Below are 15,115 nucleotides of genomic sequence, written 5' to 3'. Positions count from 1 at the left end.
TCTCCTTTTCTATTTTGTCTGTCTTTTCGAACAGTCAAGTACCCTGGAATATTTAGTTCCCAATCTTGGTCACCTTGCAACCACTAGCCTCAGTAATGGCTACTAGATCAAACCCATTTATCTCTATTTGTGCCATTAATTCATCTATCTTGTTCTAAAAGCTGCGTGCATTCAGATAAAGCGCCTTTAATTTTATCTTTTACTATTTTTCCCTGATGTGACCTTATTCACTAATGCCCTATTACCTTTGTTAAACTCTCTGTCCCTCCCTGACTCACTCCGCTGGTTTTTACCCAAATCACATCTCTGCTCTACAGCTTTGACTTTTCTTTTTAGACTGATTAAGTTTTCCCTTACCTGACCCCACCCTCCCAACCCCGCCATATTAGTTTAAAGCCCTATCTACCACCTTAGTTATTCGATTCGCCAGGATTCTGGTCCCAGCCTGGTTTAAGTGCCACCCGTTCCAACAGAACTGCTCCCTCTTTCCCCAGTACTGGTGCCAATGTCCCATGAATTGAAACCCCTGCTCCCCACACCACTCTTTCAGCCATGTGTTTAACCATCTAATCTGTTTGTCCCTATGCTAGTTTGCGCGTGGCTCAAGGTAGTAATCCAGAGATTATTACCTTTTGAGGTTCTGCTTTTTAATTTGGACCCTTGCTCCTCAAACTCCCTCAGCAGAACCTCGTTCCTCGTTCTGCCTGTGTTGTTGGTTCCTACGTGGACCACAACAACTGGATCCTCCCTCTCATGATCCAAGTTCTTCTCCAGCCGTGAGGAGATATCCTTAACCCTGGCACCAGGCAGGCAACACAGCCTTCGGGACTCCTGTTCACGGCTGCAGAGAACAGTATCTATCCCCCGACTATACTGTCCCCCACCACTACCACATTCCTTTTAACCTCTCTCCACCCACCCCCCCCTCCCGATTTTGAATGGCCTCATGTACCACAATGCCGTGGTCAGTTTGCCCATCCTTCCTGCAGTCTTTGTTCTCATCCACACAGGTAACAAATACCTCGTACCTGTTGGAGGAGGTCAAAGGCTGAGGCTCCTCCGTCACTGCATCCTGGGTCCCCATACCAGCCTGACCACTGACCAAATCTAAACTACTACCTAACCTAAGGGGTGTGACTGCCTCCTGGATCAAAGTGTCCAAATAACTCTTTCCCCCTCCCTGATGTATCGCGGTGTCTGCAGCTCGGACTGCAGCTTAACAACTCTGAGCCGAAGTTCCTCAAGTTGCAGACACATACTGCAGATGTGGTTGCTCGGGATCTCACTGCTTTCCAAAGACTCCCACATGTTGAAGTTACGACACGCCACCTGCCCTGCCATCTCTATCTAACCTTGTTTTATATATTTAATTAATCAAAGTTTTTATGTAATTAATTGACTTAGTTTATTTTTAGTTTTTTTTTAACTAATTAATTTATCTACTTTAAACTAGTTTCCTGCGCTTTTTAACTTTCGTTTTTAGGGTTTTTAACTAACACTAATGGACTAAGCACTAAAAACACTAACCACTAAACACAATAACCACTAAAAACACTTACCAATAAACTAAATACTTACACTGACCTACCGTCGGCGCTCCTCTGTGTCATCACTTTTTGTCTCTTGATTTTTTTTTGGTTTCACTGTTCAGGTCCGCTCTCTCCGCGCCTTTTATTGATCCTTTGGGTCCGCTCTCTCCGCTCCTTTTATTGATCCTTTGGGTCCGCTCTCTCCGCACCTTTTATTGATCCTTTGGGTCCGCTCTCTCCACTCCTTTTATTGATCCTTTGGGTCCGCTCTCTCCGCTCCTTTTATTGATCCTACGGGTCCGCTCTCTCCACTCCTTTTATTGATCCTTTGGGTCCCCTCTCTCCGCTCCTTTTATTGATCCTACGGGTCCGCTCTCTCCGCTCCTTTTATTGATCCTACGGGTCCGCTCTCTCCGCTCCTTTTATTGATCCTTTGGGTCCGCTCTCTCCACTCCTTTTATTGATCCTTTGGGTCCGCTCTCTCCGCTCCTTTTATTGATCCTACGGGTCCGCTCTCTCCGCTCCTTTTATTGATCCTACGGGTCCGCTCTCTCCGCTCCTTTTATTGATCCTACGGGTCCGCTCTCTCCGCTCCTTTTATTGATCCTTTGGGTCCGCTCTCTCCACTCCTTTTATTGATCCTACGGGTCCGCTCTCTCCGCTCCTTTTATTGATCCTACGGGTCCGCTCTCTCCGCTCCTTTTATTGATCCTACGGGTCCGCTCTCTCCGCTCCTTTTATTGATCCTACGGGTCCGCTCTCTCCGCTCCTTTTATTGATCCTACGGGTCCGCTCTCTCCGCTCCTTTTATTGATCCTACGGGTCCGCTCTCTCCGCTCCTTTTATTGATCCTACGGGTCCGCTCTCTCCGCTCCTTTTATTGATCCTACGGGTCCGCTCTCTCCGCTCCTTTTATTGATCCTACGGGTCCGCTCTCTCCGCTCCTTTTATTGATCCTACGGGTCCGCTCTCTCCGCTCCTTTTATTGATCCTACGGGTCTGCGTTCTCCACTCCTTTTATTGATCCTACGGGTCCGCGCTCTCCGCTCCTTTTATTGATCCTACAGGTCTGCGTTCTCCGCTCCTTTTATTGATCCTACGGGTCCGCTCTCTCCGCTCCTTTTATTGATCCTACAGGTCTGCGTTCTCCACTCCTTTTATTGATCCTACGGGTCCGCTCTCTCCGCTCCTTTTATTGATCCTACGGGTCCGCTCTCTCCGCTCCTTTTATTGATCCTACGGGTCCGCTCTCTCCGCTCCTTTTATTGATCCTACGGGTCCGCTCTCTCCGCTCCTTTTATTGATCCTACGGGTCCGCTCTCTCCGCTCCTTTTATTGATCCTACGGGTCCGCGCTCTCCGCTCCTTTTATTGATCCTACAGGTCTGCGTTCTCCGCTCCTTTTATTAATCCTACGGGTCTGCGTTCTCCGACCCTTTTATTGATATTTGCTTCAGTGCGAGACCCTGCACCATCATGCTCCTGGTAATGAGTTGTGCTGATCTCGTTGTGGGGGGTCCATTCTCTCCAGTGGGCAGGTCCAATAAGCACTGAGCCAGGTCCATGGGATTGTGCCCTGGTGATCTCCAGGACTTCTGTCCTGAATGGCTGGATGTGGGGGCATCACCGGAATAAGAACATAAGAACATAAGAAATAGGAGCAGGAGTAGGCCGATCGGCCCCTCGAGCCTGCTCCGCCATTCAATAAGATCATGGCTGATCTGATCCTAACCTCAAATCTAAATTCGTGTCCAATTTCCTGCCCGCTCCCCGTAACCCCTAATTCCCTTGTGAAGCCCTTCTGACCATAGCCCCTCTCTTACTTCCCTATCCCTTAAAATCTTTGTACCATTAATCCAAAGCTTAAGGAGCAGATAAATGAACCTCTGAAAGGCAGAAGAGTATCTTGGGCGGGGGGGGGGGGGGGGGAGAGGAGAATAATCTCTCCAATCTTTCTCTCCAGCCCCCTTCCCCAAGGAAGCGTCTGGCATGTCCTGGTACTTCCAAACAACAATGAGATCAGTACTCAGTGTGTGGGAAATCTTGGATGTAAACCCAAATCCTAAACCTTTGGGACAGAATGAGACTGCTAGGGTTTAGAACACAATCTACATGGTGATCGCCTGTATATGTTTTATTATGGCAAACCTATGGCTTGGTTAAGGTAGGTCAGGCGATGCACTATTTTATAATGACAGGAACATTATATTATTTACTAAATGTATGCCCCTTAAAGGAATAATTGCTCTGTATTCTTGAAATGAATTGTTGAATCAGTTACAGGTCAGTATCATTCCTTTGTGCGGAAAGATCAATTAAGAAGCTGCAGAAATTCTGTCTCTGGTATTAACTGTGATACAGAAACTTGCATCAAACCATATGTGATATCTGGAATGTTGATGTACTGTTTTTAAGTGCCAGCTTGGCTCAGTGGTAACACTCACCAGAGTCAGAAGGTCAGTCAAGCCCCACTCTAGGACTTGAGCACCTAACCTGGACTGACACTTCACTGTCTGAGGTACTTTCAGATGAAATGTTAAACCGAGGTCCCATCTGCCTATCCTGGTGGATATAAAAGATCCCATGACAGTATTTGAATAAGAGCAAGGAGTTCTTCCAGTGTCCTGACCAGCAGACTAACTGTTGGTGGGATCCTGCTGTGTGTAAATTGGCAGCACTTTAAAAGTCCTTGGCTGTAAAGTGCTTTGGGACGTCCTGAGGACGTGAAAGGCGCTCTATGTAAACGCGAGTTCTTTCATTTGTATTTGAAATTATTCCTTTCTGTAAACTAGGTTGACCAACGGGTGTTCAAAGACTTGCTGAGTGAGAAGCTGCCACGGTTACATACTCACTTTGAACAATACAAGGTCGATTTCTCACTCATCACCTTTAACTGGTTCCTTGTGGTATTTGTGGACAGCGTTGTCAGTGACATCGTGTTCCGCATCTGGGATTCATTCCTGTATGAGGGTCCAAAGGTACGGTACAATATTCCCTTCTGTTTAACAGTAATCTTTAGGTTTAGAGTAAGGTACCTGGAACGAGTTTGCTTTTCCCCTTATTCTTTGTGACTGATTATATTTATGATCCCTACAGAAATTTTGGAACGTCAAGGATTTAAATATTTTAAACACAGTCATTGTATCCTATCTGAATCTAACATTGTCTTAGTGTGACACTGTTATATTTTGTCATTTTAATTGTATTTCACTGATCATGTTTGTTTAATTTTTTTAACACATTACATTTTAAACTACCTATGATTTAGATTTTGTTAGTTGTGGTATTCATGAGACTCACAAGCAGTTTACTTGCAGATTTATTTTAATGGTTGGTGGTTTTCTGTATTGTACACAGGTTATATTTCGATATGCACTTGCAGTCTTCAAATTCAAGGAGGAGGAGTTTCTAAAGCTTCAAGATTATATGTCCATATTCAAGTATCTGAGATACTTCACTCACACTATTCTTGATGCACGGTAAGTTTGAGTACTGCTAAATCCTACAAGGATGTCCTGAGGTGATTCAGGCTTGGTTTTATTGTTCCCCCCCCCCCCTCGCTCCCTTCCCCCCCATGTACTCACCTCTCTTTAAAAAAAAAACAAGCTTGGTATTATTTAATTGCTGCTCAAGTTATATCATCTCTCATTTACAATCTTGCTGGTGCCTTGCACTTAAGGGAGTTGGCTTTTCACCTAGGTGTCATCTTAGTAATAAAACAAGGCATTGGTATCCTGTTTGATTTACAGTGTCCTGTGAAAATGACTACTGAGCATCAACGTTAAACCCTTGTCCTCTTCAGCTCCTTCCATGGCCTTGCTCTATCCTATCCCTGCAGTCTTCTGCAACCCTGTGTCCCAGCACACATTCTCTTTTTCCCCCCTCCCACCTTATACCAGTCTACTGGTCTACTGTGCATTCCCCACCCAACCTCTCCACTCTACTATTGGTGGCAGAACTTTCAGCTATCACACCTCTGTGCTCCAGAGCGCTCTCCTAACCCATCTATCTTGCTACCTCTCTTTTCCCCGCCCCCGCCCTCCCCCCACCTCATTTCAAACAACTCTTCAAAACCTTCCTCTTTGTGCCTTCAGTCACTTCCCTCATTTTTCCTCCTTCCTGCCTGGGCCCATCTACCCCTGCAAAGTACCTTGTGACATTTTGGTATTTGAAAGACACTATTTAAGTGCAAGTTGATGTTATGCTGAGTAGCAGAATACTGCAGATTGAACAATACATGAGATTGAGTTATCGAGCTATAATCTAATTGAAGCGTTCAGATATCTTAATCAGCAAGAAACCTGCTTCAACAATTCATAAGTGTAATGCTATCCCTGTGATTGAAGTACAACCTTTGTTCACTCAGGCTATTTTCTAGCAATATATAATTTTTCAATAAACTTTGTTAGCTTCATTTGAATTGCAGGCTGATTTTATCTTTGCATCGACCATGCTGGTGCAGTCATGTGGCTGACAAAATCTATCAACAAGCCATTAAAGATTGTATTTTCTACCGATTAAAGTTATTCACTACACTTTACACGGTTTCCACCATACACACCGCCTCCAGTCCAATACCATAACACGATGCTCAATTGGACTTGCGCACATAATGTATGCTCCAGTAGCAATTTGCTTTCTGAACACTGTTTCTTCATGAGTTTTGTTTTCCTTTGTTTATATGGAGATTGGCCTCAGGAGTAAATCTGTGTAAGATTCAGACTGTCAACAGTGGAATTAAGTGACATCTCTAGACACAATGATTCTCAACCTGCAGAAAGCACAATAATGACTAAAAAGAAACCTTAACGGAGGAGGGTAGCAAAGCTTACAATACAGACTTCAACTGCATCAGTATTGCGCTGTGTTGAGAAATGGGAGTGGAGGAGCATATTTTGGGGGGGGAGAGGGGGAGAGAAGTGAGGAGGATCAAATTTATTGTTCAAATACTTCATAACCGTGCAGTGGTGTATCTAGCAACAAACAACAAAACTTACCTGTAAGCAAGTTTGTTACATTTGGCTGGAGTTTGAATGGGAAAACCATTGCCATGGCTATCTACCAATTTATTTATTTTAATGGGCCGAAATTTGCTGGAACGGCGTCCCTGGTTAATTAGACTTGTTCCTGCACTCTTCAGCTCAAAAAATGTTTTACCCTGTAAGTTGCTGGAAGTGCGAGCTGATAATGGCACAGCGAGGGACCTTAGTGAACTGTGGGACCAACAGTTCTATCTCCTTAACTAATGTGATTTAAGGATTGAGAAATAAACAGAGGAAGGACTGAGAAGGGGGGGTGAAATAGAGTAGATGAATTCAATGTCAAATCAGGTACAGAAAAAGAAATAGAGGGAAAGAAAGATTGCATTGAGAGAGAGGAAAAAAAAGAGACACAGAATTTTGTTTTTAAATTTGACATTTTTAAAATCTCCAACAACAATTCACTACCTGAAGGAATGAGACTGCACACTTACCAATACTATCTGGGACAGAGAGGTTGATTGGCAGTCGTTAACAATTATCACATCATTAAAAGGGTACTTGCGCTATTAATTACTAGACTTAACTTTCTGCGGCGAGTTTAATGGGCAATTAATGTACAAATGCAGCAACTTCATGAAACTCACAGGGAGATTAAGCGCAAGATGCCGTTTTCACGAAGCTAACGGCCGAGCCACACACATCTTGTGGCGATTCGCAATTCCTGGGGTATCTCTTCCACGCCACAAGTTTCTGGCCAATTTGCACATTAATAACGGCGTGCGTCGTGCACATGCTGTTATTTTTTCAGAAAATTCCGGCCTAATGATTATGAGGAGCTGCTTTGCTGCCCAATTCTCTGGGTTCTTTCACTTTTTTTTAGGCTGACCATCAGGGCAGTGAATTTAAGATTTGAAATGACCCCCAGCTGAGCTTATATTGTGTTGCCTTGGAAATTTGGTGCCAATACCAGGCAAACGATTGTAGACCTTTATTGTGCTGCTGAAACACCTTGTTCAGACTCCCTAGAGCAGCATTCTTTATAAAAGCCACTAGCCTACAAGTTCTCTGAAGAAATAGGCTATGGTACATAGTACCTTATAAGCTACTGTACACACTGTTTAGAGCTCTCAAACTATACATTATAAAAACCCTTTCAGAACCTGCTCTCTCAATGGCTTGGAAAGTGAGTCTCTCGGTTATGTATATCGTGAAGAAACTTTATTAGGGAAAGAACTGGTTAAATTAGCAATGGTCATTAAACTTCTTGTTTTCAAATCCCTCTGTGGTCTCGCCTCTCCCTATCTCGGTAACCTCCTGCAGCCCTACAACCCTCCGAGATCTCTGCGCTCCTCCAATTATTGCCTCTTGTGCATCCCCGTTTTTAATCACTCCACCATTGGCAGCCGTGCCTTCAGCTGCCTAGGCCCTAAGCTCTGGAATTCCCTCCCTAAACCTCTTCAACTCTCTACCTCCCTCTCCTCCTTTTAAGACGTTCCTTAAACACTATCTCTTTCACCTGTCCGAATACCTCCTTATGTGGCTCAGTGTGATATTTTGTTTGATAACGCTCCTGTGAAGCGCCTTGGGATGTTTTACTACGTTAAAGGCGCTGTATAAATGCATGTTGTTGTTGTTCTCTATTCATGGGATCATTTTGGCCGGGTGTACATTACAAGGTTGTTGCAAAACATGGATTCTGATGTCAAACTTGAAATTCCACAAAATCTAAGATCTTTATTTTAATCCTAGTACTTTGGAAAACTATACTTTTCTATTCATTTCTACTTGAGTTTTATGTAATGTACAATTTTTTTTGAGGTACTGTCTTACTTTGGTCTGGCTAAGTTATAAAAGAAAACCTAGAAGTACTGTTATCATTTCATAATCCAATTTAAATTAAAAATCAGAAAATACTTAATTTGTCTTGGATAAACAGAGTAATTTAGGTTAGATTACTGTGTTGTTTTCATAAACTTTTTAAAACGTAGGGAGATGTTATTGCCTCCACCCATTGATCTAGCATAGCACCATATAAGTGCCTCACCACTTATCCATTTCAACTTGTACTAAATAACCATAGATGAAAATAATTTCAAAAACCTTTTCAGAACCAAATAGTCTGCTTCTCTAGCTTGTTCTTTGACTATTGCATCTCTGCCTTCCCTTCTCAACACGGTCAATTTTTCTTTGGCGCTGTCAGTGAGTTCTGAGCTGAGGGTTGACGACGAGCTGGGATGGGAAGTTATTGTATGGACGATTAAGAATGCTGTGGCTGCTACAGGCTGAAGGGCACCGTCACGGCTTGCTTTCATGGGAGGTGCTCCTGGAGCGCGCTGAATGGGCCTGCCTGGGGTGGGTGGGGGTGCAGCAGACAGAGCTGAAGCTGGGCTTCAAACCCTATATAGAGGTCATGGGGTCAGCGTGGCCTACTGGGAGATGTAGGTGAGCAGTGGCACAAGTCAGAAAGGGCAAATTCCACCCTCGCCAAACCAAAAATCCATCTGCATGGTCAAGTCCAGTAGAAGGTTGGTTTACTCTTTAGCCTAGAACTGCTTTGTTTATCATATCCTCATTTTTGCAAAGTATCTGGAGATCAGATGTTTTTAGTTCTTCTCCTTGTGCTTCATAGAGTGTTTGGGGAATTTAGATTCTGTTTGTCACCGCATGTCACTCGTGATGAGGCTTCATAAGTCAGTTCCTTTTCTCAATTGTGGTTTCTGTCACAGATCAACGTGTGTGTACGTACAGCCAAGAGCACCAACTTAACTAAAACTCTCCAATTTTAACGTAGCCTCAGAACTAACTACTCTTACCAGACCTAGGCATTGATTTCAAAAGTGGGCATCGAAGCACCCAGGACTTCCCTCTGCTCCAACAGAGACATTCTGCAGTGTGCCCACTGATCGAGGGCTCTCCTAAAGCAGCCATACATCCTGCCTTGTTCTCCACTCCCAGCACTCATTCTTCCATGTGTCTGATTTTTGTGCATGAAAAAAAGTTTTACCTTGACGTGTGCAATTTGTGTCAGTGCAAACTCACTTGATGTGGGTTTATTGGTGCATTGCCTGGTATTTTCCCTGTTTTAACCATTACCTGGTTGCCAAGCATTTGGTGTTTGCTAATTTCCCCTTACGATAAGGATATGTTGCAAATTGCGATCTGTGTGTTTGCTTCATGATTGGAGATGGTGACTAGGATAGTATTAACAGAATAAACCCAGGAAATGAGTTCCTCATTCTCTACATTTCCTTTGAATAAAAAGAATATTCCTGTTGGATGCATTCAAGGTTTCCTCTACCCGAAACTCCCGGAGCAGCACCATCCACTAATCTAAGGGAAATAGACTGGTACTGATCACTTCAACAAGGCAATGTCATTCAAATCAGATAGAAAGGAAAATCTGCAGATGTTGAAAATCTGAACTAACAACTGAAAATGTTATAAGCGCACAACAGGCCAGTCAGTATCTATAAAAGAGAAAAGACAGGTTAACGTTTTGGGTGTGTAACCTTCATCAGAACTGATAACTGGAAGAGAGGTGAGCGAAGAAACAGGGGTTGGATATGTTTTATGGAAAAGCTAGAAAGAGGTGAAATGTGGTGAGTAATGTAATAAGATCATTTTACTGATGCAGTGAAAGGACACAAGGGGTTATGACAATAGCTAATTTTAAAAACTGCAAATGCTGCAAACACATGACTCAAATCAGACACCTGGCAGCCACCCAATGGAATGGATTTCACTACTTAGCTGGTGTAGTCCAGTCTGGAGGTGTCTTCTATGTTTACTTCAGACCAAGTTGAAGAACTCCTTGCAAACTGGTTAAAGCTGTAAAAAGAAAGATAGATTTACATTTATATAGTGCCTTTCACAACCTCAGGACATCCCAAAGCGCTTTACAGCCAATAAAGTACTTTTGAAGATGGGTCACTGTTGTAATGTGGGGAAACGCAGCAGCCAATTTGCACACAGCAAGATCCCACAAACAGCGATGTGATAATGATCAGATAATCTGTTTTAGTGATGTTGGTTGAGGAATAAATATTGGCCAGGACACCGGGGGCGGGGGGACTCCCCTGATCGTCTTCAAAATAGAGCCACGGATCTTTTCCATCCACCTGAGAGGGCAGACGGAGCTTCGGTTTAACGTCTCATCTGAAAGACGGCACCTCCAACAGTGCAGCACTCCCTCGGAACTGCATTGGAGTGCCAGCCTAGATTTTGTGCTCGTCTCCGGAGTGGGACTTGAACCCATGACTCGGAGGTGAGAGTGCGACCAGTGAGCCACGGCTGACACCTAAAGAACCAAAGAACGTGGTAGACAGTCATTCGTTTCTTTTGAACCTCCAGGATATTCTGCATTCTCCGTGAAACATGTGAATTTGTGGACAAAAGCCATAGTGGATCCTGGGAACAGTCAAGAAGAGCCACAGGCTTCTTCACCTCCTCCTTTGCACCTTAACGAGGAGATTCTGTGACTGAGGCTGAGAGCTTGGCCAAGAGTGATTTTCCCACCACTGACATTCCTGATGTTGAGAAAATTATAAAAAGGGGGGGGGGGGGGGGGAGAAATGCGATCAAATGTTTCACCAGAATTGATTCCAGAATTCTAATTGCTGTTTTGTGTTCTAGAAAACTCACCAATATTGCCTTTGTGGACATGAATCCCTTTCCAATGCGGCTAATCCAGAATCGTAGAGCTTTCCACTTGGAGAAAGTGCGCCTGGAATTGAGTGAACTGGAAGCAATCCGCCAGGATTTTCTACGGGAACGTGAAACTGCAAATCCTGAAAGGAGGGATGTCATTAGTGATGATGATGAGGACACCTAACTGCACATTCAGTCCCACTTTATTGATCCAAAAGCCTTGTTGAATAACTAAACCTAAGAGAGTGGCCCAAGAACACAGGTGGAAGGCTTACTTCCCAATTAGGTGGTCACGAGTTTGAGTCCCAGGGCTACCTGGCACTTGAATCCGTTCGCTGCTGTTGGAAAACAGTTCCCTGGTCCTGAGCTGAGCCAGAAGGTGGACAGCTTTGAGGAGGTGGGTGCTCAAACATGAATTGCTCATCCCACTTTGTAAGCAAGCCCACCTTTTGGCCGCTAAGTACCACTGTTATCGGGGCTCCTCTTTCAATTGAATGTTCTATGGGGGCTTTAGCAATGTTCTTTAGCAATCCAATTTTTTTTTTTTAAAGTGTTACTTACTGTTCTTCCAAAAGATAAAACTTGTCTGCTATCTTGGAAGAAATATGCTGGACATATTTCCCTGTAACTGCACACAATAGAAAAATTGTGCATCAAACTAACCTTCAAACTGATGGTATAAATATATCTGGTACCAGCACTTGGAACGCTGTGCTAACCTTTTGCTCTTAGTGATGGCAAAACATGTCAGTACTGGTTAGTCAATCATGGGACCAATTACAGGACTTCTAGCAGCAGTGTTATCTGGTGATCTTGTCTAGTGTGATTTCCAATTGTACCTGTTATTTTTGATCCTTTACTTGTGTTTTTCATATCAGTATTTTGGGAAGCAGGCTTCCTTAAAAACCAAAAATGATTTGTAAATGAGGGGTGGATGGATTTGCCTTAAAATATTTCTGCATGTGATTTTCCTATTTTCCTTCTATATGGTAGGGAAAATGGGCTATTTGATATAATTTAGCCATCCTTGCTCAGACTATCAATTCACTACAATATTGTGTGTTTTGAAAACCTTGGTGTCGACAAATCTTGATTCAAGCTTTGATTCCAATAAGAGTATTCAGCAGAAGTACGATTGCATGTTTACAGTCAGAATGAACTTCATTGTACAGTGATCATTATATTAGTGTAAGTAACATAATTCAGCCCATCTGATTTTATTACAGAATGGGAATTATCCTGTCATATCATCTTCTACCTGTTTTGTACAAAATGTAATTTGCTGGTTCTAGAGTGCACATTATCTGTCACAATCTTTTCAAAATAATCTCCTTGGATTATATAATCTGTTGCAAAGTGGAATTTGAAAAGTTACATTGGTTCATCTGCGATACATGGACTTTGTTCCTGTCCATATTACATCCATAAATTGCACCTAGCAATGTATAACCTGTATCTTCCAGTGACCACTGAATCAGTTCTTGTACACGCTTCAGTTTTGATGGCCTCTTGGATGACGTTAAGCTCTGAATTTCCCATCCATTAACCGTGAATGGGTGGAAGATCTGTCCCTAATTCCCACTTCACTGTAACTACCGCTTGGCCCTAAGGAAGGGCAAAATGTGCCACATATTTGATCAGCACCAAGGGAAGTGTATGTTTCAGTGAAGTGAGACCATATTTCATCATGCAATTTTTGTTTTATGAACTTAGTTGAGTTTGACTGGAACCGGACCAAGATTATTTTATTTCTTTGATGTCTCGGTTGAGTTCCGTTGCCCATAATAGTCGAACCTTATTTGCCTGCAGGGGGTATGTGGGACACACGTGTGAGCTGTAGGTGTATCACACAGCCTCTCCTTTAGTGCACTTTGTTTACTGTGGTCCTCAAAGGGTTAATGTAAACGGTTATACAGTGGTATACAGTCCTTGTGACTTGAAATATATAATTTTGCAGAATTTCCATGAGTGAATGGTATGGGAAGATCTCGCGTAATTCCTGAATATCTGTAGCCATATCAATGTATCGTGAGTATCTAAACTTTCCTGCTGGGTTAGCTATTGCTGATACTTTCCGCACAGACTGTTACAAGTGTCGTAAATAAGTATGACCAGCACCTGAAGAAAGCAGAAAAGAGAATGTTTTGTTTACGCTGAATGTTGACTCTTTGTGACATTTAAATATTAGTATGTTTGTTTTCATAGCAACACTTATTGACACGTTAACAGAAGTACACAGTTTGGTTTTGTCTAATGGTTTTTTTGTGAAGCATAAAGAAAACTTGCTTTGTGATTCTGAAAATTAAAATTACTTTGCCATAATGAAGTACCTTTAGGAGTTTTCATGTTTTATAAATACTGTGCTTGGTCTACCTGTTTTATTGGTAAAGAGGGTCCAATGTACATCTCCCTATACAAGCTTACAAAAACGGCCAACTTTCTGAATTGTGAATGGGACAGGGGAATGATGGCCCCATCAGTAAGTCGACATCTTTCTGTTGCTCAGTTCCTGGATTATACAGAGAAGGATGTAGTGCTCAATATTCATTTATTTTCCAAAAAATATGCTCCTCCAAAGTGTAAGACCACAGCCGTATCATAAATTTCCCCTGAAAATGAAGATCTCTCCAGCTTCTCTGCGTTTCATTAAATGCCTTGTGTGGGCTGTCAGTGCACAGATAAAAATACGTAGGAGAGAAGAGAATGGCTGAGGTGTGAAAATAGCATTCGTGTGTCCCTAAAGGGAGAGAGTATAAACTCCATATCGGACAAACATACTACCTGGGTGAATTTCTCAGTAGCTTTGGTGATTACTGAGCGTTGGGTTTCCCTCTGTGTCAGATACCTGGTTGCACATTATAGCATGGCTGCTTTTTTTTTAAAGAAAAGGACACTTCTTCTGTGGATTGAACTTTAAAAAAGGGAAAAAGCTCTTGTCGTTGATATTTCATATCAGTGAGGGAAAACTTATGACATTCGTTCTGGAAATAATGAAGCATTTTTATAATACAGTCCAAGAATGGGGTGAGAAGAATGAGCAGTCGATCAGAGCAGGCACCATTGCCGCAATAGCCAAGGGAACCAGTTTCCTGGAATGAATGATGTTTTTAAAAAGTTGCGTTTGTACTTTTCTATATCTATCAACACTTTAAAATAGCACTCCATAACAATTCATTAGCAGTTGGAATAATGGATTTGTCTAACTACAAGGCAAATACACTTCATTCATTTTATTAGTTGTAGTTTTCTCTCTTTGAAAAGCTACTGCATTGAATTCTGAGTTCACCGTTTGTGGCATTCACTACCAGACACATTTTGTTATACAACTTGTGCCTAAGCTCTCTGGATATAGGTAAGTGGGGTGTGTCCCTAAAGGGAGAGAGTATAAACTCCATATCGGACAAACATACTACCTGGGTGGATTTCTCAGTAGCTTTGGTGATTACTGAGCGTTGGGTTTCCTTCTGTGTCAGATACCTGGTTGCACATTATAGGCAATGATTTACTGCTGTAATTTTAGTGACAACTTAGCCGGACTGTGTTTTGCATTGACGAGAAGCTCCTGATCGGCGCGCTCCTGCAACAACCGTGGTACTAAATTCACCTGTCTTTTGTTATCCTTTAGAAAAGGATTGTACTAATCTAACTTTAAACTTATCGGTATTTTAAACTAAACCAAGTCCAAAGTCGAGTTTAATTCTAAATGGCCGCATGCAATCCATTAACTGACAAATCAGCTGGGAATTGCAGGTGAAAATATTTCAAGTAATTTGTATTTACTTGTTAAACATGAGCTGGATGTTCAAAGGCTGAGGAACAGAAAAAATATTGCCTAATCAAACAAATAATAATGCTTTATACACTGAGGCAAGGTGAGTCACTGCAGAAACCTCTGCTGATACATTCCATGTAACAATTAGCTGTTGTGAAGAGCACTTAAATAATTGTAATAAAATTG

The 15,115-nt window shown here is 42.5% G+C and overlaps 1 protein-coding gene across 1 annotated transcript in view; it reads left to right on the top strand.

Moving 5' to 3' along the window:
- tbc1d2b (TBC1 domain family, member 2B) overlaps window positions 1-13,479 on the top strand; it is a 142,201-nt gene extending 128,722 nt beyond the window's left edge. Inside the window, exons 11-13 of the mRNA XM_067973325.1 lie at window positions 4,321-4,506; window positions 4,886-5,007; window positions 11,143-13,479. Coding sequence (XP_067829426.1) covers window positions 4,321-4,506; window positions 4,886-5,007; window positions 11,143-11,341 — 507 coding nt within the window. The 3' untranslated portion in view covers window positions 11,342-13,479. The remainder of the gene's footprint in view (window positions 1-4,320; window positions 4,507-4,885; window positions 5,008-11,142) is intronic.
- Window positions 13,480-15,115: the final 1,636 nt, after the last annotated feature.

The sequence above is a fragment of the Heptranchias perlo genome, chromosome 38 (genome assembly GCF_035084215.1).
Source record: "Heptranchias perlo isolate sHepPer1 chromosome 38, sHepPer1.hap1, whole genome shotgun sequence".
In the NCBI taxonomy this organism is placed as follows: domain Eukaryota; kingdom Metazoa; phylum Chordata; class Chondrichthyes; order Hexanchiformes; family Hexanchidae; genus Heptranchias; species Heptranchias perlo.
The sequence above is the reverse complement of the archived record's forward strand: the minus strand, read 5'-3'. Positions and strand labels throughout refer to the sequence as shown.